The sequence below is a fragment of the Trachymyrmex septentrionalis genome, unplaced genomic scaffold, assembly GCF_001594115.1.
Source record: "Trachymyrmex septentrionalis isolate Tsep2-gDNA-1 unplaced genomic scaffold, Tsep1.0 scaffold112, whole genome shotgun sequence".
Taxonomy (NCBI): domain Eukaryota; kingdom Metazoa; phylum Arthropoda; class Insecta; order Hymenoptera; family Formicidae; genus Trachymyrmex; species Trachymyrmex septentrionalis.
The window spans coordinates 1,239,035-1,253,570 of NW_017304248.1; the positions used below are offsets into that span (position 1 = coordinate 1,239,035).

The following is a 14,536-nucleotide window of genomic DNA, read 5'->3' on the forward strand; positions in this document are numbered from 1 at the left end:
ATATATAAAATAATTATTTTAGAAATTAATGGGGGATACCTCTCAAGTGACTGGATCCGCACGAAGTGGCGCGGCGATGAGGGGAGATTTACCGCCGACGGTGGGGCGCATGGGAGGAGTGTGCAAATGGCGACACGATCTAGGACCCACCAATCGCTGGGCGCGACGGAAAGCCGAATAGAGGTCAGATCACGCCCACCGTGCGTGACGCGTTGTCCTGCGCGCGAGAGCGTGATCCGCGCTTATTCTCAGCATACAGTCGACCAGTCACCACTCAGACAGCGTATCTACTGCTGTCAGTTACGCGATCTCTTTTCCTTCTTCTATTAGAGCGCGCTGCTCTCTTCTTCCTATCTTATTTCTTTCTTTTTTTCTTTTTATCTGTTGATTGCGCTTTCACTGATTTTATTCGACTAGCGCGAAGTTCGAAAAAAAAAAAAAAAAAAACGCGGCAGTGTTTATGCGTGCGGGATCGACGGGGAAAGGGCGTTATTCGATTTGCGATTTTGGAGGGTGGAGTCGATGGCGCTCCATTCACGACGCGATGTGTCGCTAATTATGAAATTCCCTTCGCTTCTCCATCTCGCTATTGATTGATATGAGAAGGGAAATAAATAGAAATCACAGTTAATCGATCTCGTGTCAGTAGAGACAGGATTGTGGTGAAAAAAAAAAAGCGTCAGATTTTTTCGAACGTTTTTAAGCGGGAAAAGTGTTTAAATATTAGTGACATATTGAGCCGATAGTGTACGAGACTTCTGTGAGAAGTTTACTGCTGAAAGTTGAGGCACAGTGTTTGATAGTGATTGTAAAGGAATTATATTCTGAAGTAAAATCAAATGGCTCTTCGTTTGTTGCCATTTTGAAAGGGTGTTCTTTAATTAATTGACATGCATGTGGAAGAATTTAATCAGAGTTTGTATTTACCGTAATCTATGTTAACTTTGTTTTATCGTGAAACTATAGTAGGGATTAATTTATCATTAGACCTATGAGAGCGAATCATTACGACGCCATTACATCCATTTCCTCTAAGGAGGAAGTTAAATCTGTGCATTATTATCGTTGAAAAATATGTGCAGCCGGTACATATCATACGTAAAATAATCTCCTCGTAATGACAGAAATCTGTATTCAAATTGCAAGTAAAATTGAAATAAGAAAGAGGATTAGAATTGGGCTGAGTTGGAAATACGATCAAAGACAGAATTACGAGACTGGTACGCATTGATGATAGTTTAGAATACATTGCGACCGGCAAATCCGCTTGGTATCCAATTTTCTCTCTAATACAACCAACCTTTCGTGATTCGCTTCGATTTATTGAGGGAAGACTCTCATCGAAGCTTGGGCTTATTACAGCGAAGCGGATTGTCATTTCAGTACATCGTTCATCTAGCTTCTCCTTTGCCAGGATATTTAGTAAAGAAATCACAAAGTGTTTAATCAAAAAAGGTGGTCACGACGCAACAAACAATAGTGACGAATTGCTCGAGTGGTGGCGGAGGTGGTGGTGGCGGTGGAGACCGCAGCGGTGGCAGTGGCGACGGACAAGAGACGATCACGTATGCAACCGCGACTAATACGGTAGAGGAGGTGGAGGTAGAAGTCGACGAGGTAAAGATGGAAGCTGAGGATCATCTGGCAAGAGAGTACGTGCAGGAGTTCGTCCTCGATCATTTGGATCCTGCTGATGTTAAACGAGAGGTGAGCGCATAAGAGTGGGATGTACTGAGAACATGTTTCTAACATAGTAAAACTGACTCGTTTTAAAAAGAAGTATATCTGATCCTATTATATATTTCTTTACGAATAAATATTCGCATATAAATTTAATGCTATATATATATTGGATAAATCACACAATTCAGTCAGTTTACGTCTCTATTAGAATTAATAACAGAAACAAGTAGGAAGAAGTTTTGAAGATCAATTATAAAAAAAAAATATTTTCTTGAAAATTCACTTCTACTTCTTTTGAAATCTTCAAAAAAGTCATGATAATTGCAAAATAAAACGTGTAAGAGACAAGAAAAAAGTAAATGAGAAAAAAATTGCAATATAAACTTTTTAAACACACAAGTTTTGGATCTCTTTGAGAGAGAGAGAGGCTCCTTATATTGTCATATTAATTACAAAATATTATTTATACTAATTATATTATACACTTTTAATTAGTATATTATCTTTAAGAGGAATGATCATTAAGAGCCATTTGTAACATTCTTATGTTAAATATAAATCAGTCTATGTGGCAAAATTGATATAGGTTGTACAATTTTTTATTTTAAACATGACGTTAGAATTTTTTAATCTTAAAATTTGAAATAGCGGATGTAATGTATCAGATATAAAGATAAAAGTTTTTAAAAATTACAGATATATTTTAAAGAGATTTATGAGTTGTGACATATTCATAATTTATACACATTACGAGCTTGATATTCTACTCTCATATCGCTTATAATTGAAACCACACATTACACAATAAATAGCTACTACACACAACAATAATGTTATCAGTAATGTACATCAAGTGTGTCTACGAATTAAGATGTCATTAAACCAAAAAATACATTAGTATGTCAGATTTTAGATATTATTATATTAAAGATATAGGATAATAATCATTTTTATACATATTTGCAATAAAAAAGATGTGACAATTGTTAGTGTAAGATATTTTTGCTACATTTAGATACAGAATGTTATAATAATTCATATCATAGCATACTACATAACTAGAATTTGATTTATATCCGTCGAAATACATTACTTTTTTAACATTAGAAAATATCCAGATAGAAAAATGTAAAATACAATAAAAATTAATATCACAAATTATACAAACATTTATAATTTTTATTCTTACACTTTTTCTATATTCTTTTATTTAAATCAAAATTAAATTTTAACAAAATACCGAGGAATGAAATAAATAAAGGGCTTTTTGAAAATTAAATTACCAAATATAGAATCTTATTTTCTATTAAAAAGCTCGGACGAGTTGTTTTAATAAATTCTCTATTTGACTTTTAATTATAATGATACCTTGTATTGAGGATTGAAAATATTTAGGACGGACGATAATCTTTTTAGAATTTTCATTTACACTCAGAAAAGATCAAAAAATATTTTCAAATAATCACAAGTGAAAGATGATTTCGCTAGAATCTCCGTATAATTATCTTGTTACTGGATTATATCGTCCTAAAAAAGAAAACAAGATAAAATGTAATATACGTTATGTATAAATATAGTTATTATATTATCATCACGAGTGTAGTATGTAATATAGCAATGTGTAGTACAAACATGGTTTACGTATATGAGCGAAACGTGTTCTGCTATCTATTATATAAATCAAATAAATAGTGATTTTGCAAGTTGACGTTGATACATGATTGCTCTCCTGAAAAAGCGCTTACACTCGACATAGCATAATAACGTGTCTAATTTTTTTTAAAAACGTACACGTTTATCTGACATTCATTCCATTATTTAACGGAAATAAAGAATAATTACAAGATTATATAATGATTAAGTAATCAATACACGATCGTTCAAAATAGAAATCCGCATTTACACTACATTAACTTTTTTACATATAATAATGTAATGAATAATACAGTTTAATCAAAACTTTTTTTAATTAAAATGTTTTAATGATATACTGAATTGAATATTTGAAATTAGTTCCATTTTATAGTATTAAATAATTAATAAAGAACACTTTCAAAAATTGCACAATTTTCAGATCATCGAAATTCGGTGAAAAATCAAAAATCACAGAAAAAATAAAATATAAAAGCATTTAAAAGCTGAAATCTTATATTTCAACTTGCTTTTGGCCGTTTATATCAAAATATTATTTTTACAATCTTAACATTTTTACAATCTCTCTTTTTATATCTTAACAAAGATCACATTGCTATGTTTCTCAAAATTACATACATTAAACAGTATGCTTGAAAAAGCTTGAAAAAAATTCTTTTAATTTAACACAAAAAAGTAGAATTTTGATCAAATTAAGCGACATTGAAGTTAAACCTGTATAGCTTATAACGAACGTTAAAATTTGACGAAAAATTATCGCAAAAAATTGTTATCTCTTCAATTCTATAGAATAAAATTTAACCCTTGCCGTGCAAACGTTCTTATTTAGTGTAGACGGAGGTTGTTAACGAGCAGCGTGTTTTTTTTTAACAAATTAAATGGTTCAAAAAATATTTAAAGATTTATGTAATTTTCGTATTCTAAATGAAAGATTTATAGATAATTTTACTCCCGTTTGCGCGATAAAAATTAAAAACCACCAGGTCAAAAAAATCGTAAGAAAATTATTTAAAAAGTATTTTATAGTGTTTAAGGGATGCACCAGATTGTATAATTGCCGCATACTGGATATTGAATATTCGGACAGAATGTAACATCGGATATCCAGTATTCGATCGGATATTCGAAAAGGCAATTTCTTCGAATCGGATATCCGACATTTTTCAGGAAAGTGTTTTCTAAAAAAAAAAAGCCTATAGGGAAAAAGATTGTAATTTTGCAACAATGTATAAGATATTATAGTCATGAATATGCGTACTTATTTCTAGAACATTTGTATAAGAAAAAAATCAACAATTTATGATATCAAATTTCAATCGGATATATCCCCGGATACTATAATAATATCCGCTGCATTTCTAGTTTAACCTTTGTATTCTTTTTGTAAAAGTATTAAATTTTTTGAGAAAAATTTTTGTCTAGCTGCAAATTGTTAAATATACATAATTTTAAAGAACATATATTTAATAATATTATTTTTGTTGAGATACAGAATTGCATAAAGATAAAAATTTTGTGAAAAAAACGGCATTTTTGAGAAACAAAAGCATGTTAAAATTAACAAGTTTTAAATGCTTCTTTATTTTTTGTCTGCTATGATTTTTTATCGAGATTCAGTCATTTGAAAATTGTACAATTTTGAGCAACTTAAGAGGGTTCCCTATTTTGTTGTTCAGCAGTGTATATAATTGTGATTTATTTGAAATAATTGTAAATACATATTTTATTTAGCGATAAAAATGTAAAATGCTGTCATAACGTTTAGATTTTTGAATTATTTTATCTTTCGTATAATATTGAATAAAATATAGTTTTAAATATTGATCGCTTTTATTTGAGTATTGTCAATTCCTGTTATAGGAAAAAAAGAAAATAATTCAGAAATATTCTTATTATAAATGAAATGTTCAGACGCCCCTATCTAAGTAATATTAAAAACAATAAGACTGATTTTCATTTGTTTTGGCAAAATAAAATAGATGGCCAATGTTATTTCTTTTCACAAGAGGGATATAGCCGTGCTTCGCGCATAACGACTGACAGATTTCTATTCGATACGACATCTTAAGATTATCTCTTCAATTACATCAATTACGATATCCCAATAACATCTAGATCAATCGAATTCATAATAGATACCTATAATCTTTATGTTTTAGCCGAGATTTTTATTACATAATAAAAATGTCTTAATGCCTCTATGTGTCCTATAAACAAAGACACGAAGATATAAATTGCAGCGCAAAGTCTGAATTGCAATATTTTAATTTAAGTAGATAATATTGAAAGTCGTTTAAAAAAACACTTTCGATTACAAATGGTTCTAGAGAATTGTAGTTAATATTGGCAGTCGAGATTATAGAAAACTAAGGATTTATGCAAACAACACGTTCAGAAATTTGCGAAAGAAGCAATATGATAGGCAATCTTTTGCGCTTAACCTTTTGTGTCATAATGGAATTCTCAAAGTTCCATCTTTTTCCGCTCAGTTTTTAATTATTTTGATGAATTTCACGACATTAAATACCGGACTTTTTGTTTCCGTAGAAACCTAGAATATGAAAAAGTGTTTAAAAAAGTAGGCAACCATAAATTCTTACTTGTATAATTATTGCAACTAAAGTAGTAAAAATTTATACTTAAAAAATACATTTTTTAATAAACTATTATTAATATCAAAGTGGCAATTTAGGACTTATTTAGGATATCCTATAGAATATCTTTTAAAATTTTTTCAGATTTTTTTGGTACGTTGTCTTTTTTTATAAATTGATAACTTTTGAAAAATATGGAAAGATCGACTGTAAATAAATAGTTTGAATATCTTTTATAATAATGTTCTAGATTATTTGGATTACTGAATACACTGTGAGATCAAAATTTCCAAATTTTAAAATCCAAAATGATGGAACCGTATGGATGGATTGTGACGGAAAATGAAAAAATAATCTTATTATTTTAAAATTTAGTTTTTTAATATTTTGATCGTTGTATTTTTGAGGTTATTGCTAAAACCTATCTCCTTATTAAATAATTTATTTTTATATATAATGAAATACTAAAAATTATTTGAATTATTCGTTCGCCATATTAAATCAGCTATTGAATTTTTAAATGACTTCTGATTTATAATCAGTGATTTAAAAAATTCTCTGATTCAAAGTTTCAAAAAATAATCGGTTTCATACAAAAATTCATGACACAAACAGTTAAATAGAAGTAAGTTCATTAGCTACCACATTATTTACAGATCTTTCAACATCATAAAAGAAATTAATATATTTTTTATTATTTATTATAACCTTTAAGTACTGAAATAAAATAGTAGATACGGTGACTTTTACTGAGGTTGGTCCCTAGGATTTCGATTTAAAAAAAATTGGAACAGAAACACAGGAGTTTTGTGAATCTATGTTTTATTAATTAAAGTTATATTAGCCTTTATGAAAGTTCTGAAAATGAGACAGAAATAGCGGTTTGTTTTTTTTTTTTCGTACAGTCCCATAGATCAGCACACTTTTAAGAGAGTACTAATACAGATAAAATGAGAAACTTAAATTTTTCGCTTATTAATCGACTATTGTGTCCTCGATCATGATAATTATTGACATTGTAAAAATTAACATTTTGCAGGTACGAATGGGTTCACCGACGGTCATGGTAAATGGTAGCGTTGTACAGCTTCCGGGACAAGTGCAATCGCAAGGACTGACTCTGGCACCATTAACGCCGCCCGCGCACGAGTTAGAACAACCGCATCCACTATATGGTCAGCCCCATATTCAAGTGCAACATGGCGTCTTGGTAAAGGCACCGCCTGGTGCCGCGGCGCATCTCACCACGCTGTCACATCCGGGCACGCCGCCGGACACGCCGCCTGTATCGACATCTCCACCGCCATTGCAACTTCACCGCAGCGATCGAGATTCCCGCGATGCTCGTGATCTTCGCGATCGTGGTGGTATATTGCTGCAGCTGCAGCAACCAGCAGCATTGGTACAGGAAGAGATGCAAGTGGGTACGGGTGGTATGGGTTGGCTGACGCAATCATTGAGACAAGAACCGCTGGACCTGAGACCCCACTGTCCTCAAGAGCAAACTCCGGAGACTCATCATGAGTCCTGGTCAGCAACACCGGCGCATCATCATTTCCAGGAGTTGCAACATCTTCCGCGACATACTAGGCACGCTAGTAAGTACAATAACGGTCAATAATTCATTTTTGGAAAAAAAAATTATTTATTCACGAAATATTATTTGCAAACATTGCATGCGAAAAGTTTGCAATCAACTGTTGAATATCTGCAAAAATTGAATATGTTGTTTACATCAATATTTACTTTGAGTGTTTGTCGCTTTTTTATTTTATCGCTTCTAGAGAAAATGTTTAACGAACTGTTTGCAAATAGCAATCAAACAAAAAATAACAACTTGTCGCAAACTGTTTATTAACAATTTATAAGCTTTGGCGAACAAACATTCACATAAAAAAATATAACAATTCTTGATATAAACTATTTATCGACTTCGATGGAAATACATGTCCTTTATTAAGATTAATTCAATATAGTAGTAATTTGATAATTTCAAAGTAAATAGTCAACCTTTGGAAACGTAATCTATTTATTTTAGGGATAGAAAAAAAGATGTATAATTATATATATCTCTAAAAATACTTTCCTTTCGAATTGTTTGTCGTGGATAAAATATTTGCAATATATTCTTGATGACTGTCTATTTCATTTTATTTTTTCATCATAAAAAGAAAATTGTTTCTTAAATTTGTTCAGTTCAATAAAAATAATAAATCTTATGATTCTGTGTGAGACATAAGGTTAATTATTTTATAATTCTATTTATTTTGAAAATTGCTTATTCAATTTAAAAAACAAAGTTCCTATATTTAAATTATTTTCTCTCTCTCTCTCTCTCTCTCTCTCATATCAATAAATTGAAGATTTATTAATGTACTTTAAGATTCCTTATCTATCTATAGTCACGTTCTAACATAGTTTACAGGATAGATTGTTTAAATTGCGATTCAACATATGTGGGACATACGCGTAGATTATTAATTAAGGAATAGAATTGACGAACAAAGAAATAATATTTGAAGAAGCTTCACACAATAGTTATCACAATGGTTGACGAAATATTAATTTCTAAAGATTGCTGAGTAAGCGATTGCCAAATCACATATTGCTATTTCTGATAAAAAATTGAACCAAAAAGTTCTTTACCATTTTACAATTTTCGTGATAGTTAATGGTTGAGTAGCCGAATACGCGCTTATTCGGTAATATTTAGAAATTAATATTTTGTCAACCAAATTGCAAAATTGTAGAGGACTTTTTGACTTAATTTTTAATCAGGAATAACACTATATGATCTGCTATTCAAGAAACACATATATATATAATATATATACAGGATCATTCCTGGCATGAAATATAGAGGAAGATTTTTCTATCGTATTAATATGTATATGTCGTATAATTATCTATAATAATTGAATTGAAATTGTGAAAACTGTGCCTTGACATGTCTCTTACTCACAATTAGTAAAAAAAAATTAATAACTACTGAAGATTAAAAAAAAAGAAACACATTTAATAATGTATATGATACATTGCTAATTAACTTTTCTTATTTCTCAATATTTCGTCATTTTCCAACGTGTTACTTTTTCTAACATGTTTTGAACTTGCCACATGGATATTGTTGTCGCAGGTGGATACCTGGCAATGTCAAGTCATCTAGAGTATTACAGTGGTCCAGGTACAGGAGGAGGAATGCTTCCCGCGGGCGGGCCTGTGATGCAGGGGATGGAAGATAGCATGCAAGGTTTATCAATACAACCGGGCAGACCGTTGAGCGTATGCTCCGTGAGTTCTTGCGGTGCCGGTGGGCCCACTCCAACTCATCGTTCTGGTAACGGCCTGTACTCTAATTGTAACGGTACGAATCCTCAAGAAGAACTCATGGATGATGAACTTTTGATGTCACTTTCTGTACGTGAACTCAACAAACGTCTCCATGGTTGTCCACGAGAACAGGTGAGTGATTCTTTTCTATTTGTGTAGCAAAATTAATTTGGAAATCTTGGGACCGATGTTTCAAATCAAGAATTAAAACTAATAAATATCGATAACCTTAATAGTCTTTTATAATAAAACTGGTATAATTTAATTTTTTATTTTTTAAATATGAGATCAATATGCATGAGGATAATTATGGTATTGTCTGTCTACCTATATTTTAAGCACAATAAAATTATATCGATTTTCATTCTTGTAAAATTTTGATAAGTTAATATACTAATTATAACAATCAGACTTTTTTTGTTCCAAACACGTTGAAGTCAAATAACTTTCTTATTCTTAACATTTCTCTTTAGTTGTTATTTTTATTATTATACAACAGCACCTACGTAAAATGCAAACTCATTGTGTGCTATTATTATATATCTATACAATATCTGTACACAATATTATATATCTATACAATGAATTATACGTTGTTTTGATTTTTTATTTTATACATAATTTTGTGGCAAATACTGCTGAGAAAAAAAAATTAAGAAAACATAAATTAAGAATGTTAAGAATATAAAGTTGTTGAAAAGGCTCAAATATATGATTAAATCTACAATTGTGTGCGAAGGTGGTGCGGCTGAAGCAAAAGCGACGAACGTTAAAGAATCGTGGTTACGCTCAGAACTGTCGTAGCAAACGGCTACAGCAACGGCAGGACCTTGAGAGCACTAATCGGAACTTGCAGAATGAACTCCAGCGTGCGAAGATCGAGCTAACACGGATTCAACAGGAACGCGACCTTTACAAGCAAAGATACGATATGTTGAGAACGCGACAGAGTCATCATCACAATCACAATCATAGCCATCATCAACAGCAGATGACGCAACAGCAACAGCAGCAGCAACATCAGACCCAAAGTCAGCAACCACATCCACAACAACAACAGCCACACCAACCAGCACCAGCGAGTCCCGAAGTCTATCTGTGACATCGACAGCGCCGAGGAGGCGCTTGTTGGACTTGAACAGCTCATTTGTTGCATCGATAGATTCTTCTATTGGTGAGTAGTTATAAACCGACAATATTAGAATAAACGTTACAATGCACAATGTAACACTTGCTCAAAATTTGGGAAAACAAAAATATCTCACTTAATTGTGTACATTATACGTATTATATAAAATAATTTCGAATAATTTGGACAAATTTAAAGGGATGATAGAACTCCTTAAATTGAACAGCTTTTGTTAAATAATCTAGGCCCGATGATACCTAATTAAAGAGCTATGTTCCGTCAAACATTATTGACGGTTGCGCAGATCTAGCACTTCTTTCAATTTGTCGCAAATTTTCCGGAATCCCTCTGTATATTTACGTATATAAATATGCTCTGTACAATAGCTAAATATATCAAATGACTGAATATTCAAGTGTATATATTGTACAAAAAGGGCGTTTGGACAATGTTACTGCATAATTGTCGAGGTGATACCAAAGCATTGTGTATCTAATATTAAGTGAAAATGGATTGATGGGATTAAGTACACATTAGTGAAGAACACACTATAATTCAATTTAAGGCGGTTCTTCGTGCCTAATAATATTTCTTGTGAATTTATACAATTTCTAGTTCAAGCTAACTGTGCACCGATTATTTGTCGGTTTTGAAACACAGTCCTAAACCGAAACTGAAGTAGTAATTTCATAAATTAAAGTGACAAGCAATTTAATATTGCTATTGATATCATAAATCTTTTTTTTTGTTCGAATGTCTATAAATATGCATGTAGATATTATATATAGTATTGTATATAATAATTCATATTAAATTATTTAAGCATTGAAAGATCTATCTTTGATCATCATGACCAGTATTTTCTATTTCCTATTTCCTATTTATTGAATTTTCAAATGTATGATCCAATAAGATTCTTATTATCTAAAATCAATCATGTATTCAATTTTATTCACCGCTTCTATTACCTTATTATTTCTGACACATTCTTAATATATGGAAAAGTTAATTCTTCCCATACAGCACAGAATTTGCAGCAATGTCGTTACAAAATCCCTGCAATATTGCTGCAACATGCAATGTTGCTGCAGTGTTGCTGCAACTTTTGTATAACTTTGTGCCGTACGCGAGTTATGTCTACATTCACATTATCATTACCCTACTCCAATTTATTTGTCCTTTTTATTATTTTTTTTACACTATTAAATATCGAGTCAATAGTAAATAGCAAGTATTATAATACTCATTTTTTAATAGAACTTTTATTTCTAGTTCCAAATTCTTTAAAACATAGGATTCGATAAAATGTAACTGTTCTATTAAACTATACATCGTGCATATTTTATGGGATAATTCGATAGAAAAGATAGATATCTCCCCTAGAAAACATGTGTTGATCCGATAAAGAATAGATATGTCTCCCTCATGGAAATATATGCATATAAATTTCAATATATATATATATATATGTATACGAAATTAATACATAAAATTATAACTATATTATCACCCAGGAAAAAATGGTCCATGCATGATTGTACATAATTATACATGAGCATAAAAAATCATGTATTAAATAAATCGAAATTGCTATCATAACAGCGAATAAATCTTTGAACTGCGCAAACGTCAACTAGCTTTGCTACTTGGAAACATGAGCAAGCAGTACGCGATTTTATGAACGAACCTATCTTTCCCGCTTCCCTCACTTTATTTGCAACGCCATTTCTGCTGACACCGCTGTTCGGCGATGAAACCATCGGGATGGAACGTCGGTAAACAATACGTTCACCTCTTTCCTAGTCTCGAAACCCGCAGCTTGATAGGAAGCAAGAGAAAGAACAAAAGCCGAGATTGCCGAAATCGTCCTTTACAAATTCATACAGAGGATTCTAGAGATATCATATATTTCTTCTGGACTATCATATGTAGTCTATACATATGTATATTAACAAGAAAATGTATTTAGTTACATTTTTTTTACATTATCATTTCTGTTTAATCAATCACATTGATATTTCAAAAACGATCTTTAAATGAAAAATAAAGAAATTGACTTCAGTGGGGTTTTTGAATAATTTGTGTTACAATATATATTGTATCTTAAGTCCATTACATGTACAAAAATTTTAGTAATCGTAAGGCTGTAAGCAAATTGGCCAATCACAATCGAGCGTATTGAAATGTGAGATCGCAATTTTGATTGATTAGCCAATTTATTTGAGACCTTACGATTACGACTAAAAAATTATTGCCATTGTTAGAAATATTGCTTACAAATAGTGAATATTCAAGACATTAGAAGTCTTGTTGGATGAATTCAAGAATAGCGTATAGCTAGTGTATAGATATTATTTAGTTGCAGATAAATAGCAATTAAACTCTCTGTGATTCAACTATCAGAATTAAAATCTCTACTAATATTATGGAAATAAATAGTATTTTAAAGATATCAGATAGACATATTTCTAATTGAATATGATATATAGTCTTTCTATATGACGAGCAAAGGACAGATATGAAGATAAGAAAATAATTGGAAGAATTACTTTTTATGTACGTGACACTAGTGATATCGAAACAGATTTTGTCATGCGAAAGCTGCGTTCAATGATTGTCAGGCATGGAAGAGGATAAAGTTCTAATGAGAATTTAATAGACTTGTCCACAAGGGTCGTTTGACAATGGCTCGTTTTCGACCCTCACAGAATCCCCGAACAGACGTCGCATGTCAAGTTGACAGATTGACTGTCCGTTTAACCAGATTCGTTTAACAGCTCTTGTTATAATAGCTTTTGTTTAATTAAATCCAGATATAAAATAATCTAATTATAAAGTTTTCCAAAATACTTTATTTTCGATCTTACGTATTATGTAATTTCAAACGTATAAATTAATTTAAAAAATAAAAGTATTTTCAAAAATTTTGTTTCTTCTATCATATATACAGTGCAAGCGGAAATATGTAGTACAAGAAGGGGTAATTATATAATTTAACTAAATCAAAATGATAGAATACATTTTTTTTCAAACATGGTTTCATTCTCAAGAAAAAAGATTTTGAAAGTTGATAAATTGAATTTGCGTTTATTTGACTGATATTTGACATAATGAGTTTTGTTACAAATGTTTCATTTACTTTTTTTTTTCTTATTAGAGTTTCCGAACAAATCCGACTATTTGTAACTATAACGGTTATAAGACATTAATTTTTTAAGTTCTTAGTTCTGCAATTTAATATGTATAAAAATACACTTCAACTTTTCAATTTAGGATTGTATTTGTTTTTGTAAAAGATTTCTCTCATCTCTCCATTTATAAACATGTATTTGTAACCAAGTGAATATGGAGTGGTCATATACAGGGATAAAGGAGGGAACTTTTGAAGCAGAAGGATTATTGTAGAAGATAGAGATAAGCCACGATGTCAGCGTGACTTGACAATAAAGCTCATCTCACTTCCGGTTTATTCTCGAGGTTCCTTAGTTCTTCCCCTCGTCAACCCACCTGTTTCGACACTTTCGATGCAGCTCACCACGGCATTGACTATCTTGCCTATCACTTTGTAGATCGTCAGACTATTTGACAAAATATATATGAGTTATAAAATATGAGCCATATCAGGATTTGGCTTGGATGGTGACGGTTTGAAAAAACAATGAATTTTTTCAAGTAAGTATTCTTTTAGTTATAATTATATCATCATATGTATTCTGAAATGTGATGCTTAGCAATAAAACTGGATTAATTATAGCTTCTTCTCAGTTTTCAATATGTACAATTATATGTATAATTATATGCATATAATATGTATAATAATCATAGGTAATATTTGAAATAGTGTCATTTTGAATACATATGTATTTAAAATGGAAATGACATTTTGCATTTTCCTATTTTATTCTATTTTGTATAAATCTTACTTGCGAGAAAATGCAGCATCGCCGCATTTCTTTAGGATGTCGCGTATTGTTTGCGAGTGAACTTTATATAAATTTCTCAAATTATTTTAGATTAATCTTTTATGCACTTTATAAATGATCTAAAATATTTTTAAATTCTTAATTACTTTTAAAAATCCTAAACTTCATTTAAAGTAAATTTAAAAAATCACCTATCAATGCAAGTTAAACTGTAAAGAAAAAAT

The 14,536-nt window shown here is 30.9% G+C and overlaps 1 protein-coding gene across 1 annotated transcript; it reads left to right on the plus strand.

Moving 5' to 3' along the window:
- The first annotated feature begins 1,614 nt into the window (after positions 1 to 1,614).
- On the plus strand, positions 1,615 to 10,362 carry LOC108751805 (transcription factor MafB). Its single transcript, XM_018492219.1, has 4 exons — positions 1,615 to 1,707; positions 6,970 to 7,528; positions 9,067 to 9,392; positions 10,000 to 10,362. Exons 1-4 carry the CDS (start codon positions 1,624 to 1,626, stop codon positions 10,360 to 10,362), a joined length of 1,332 nt encoding a protein of 443 aa, XP_018347721.1. The 5' UTR covers positions 1,615 to 1,623.
- Positions 10,363 to 14,536: the final 4,174 nt, after the last annotated feature.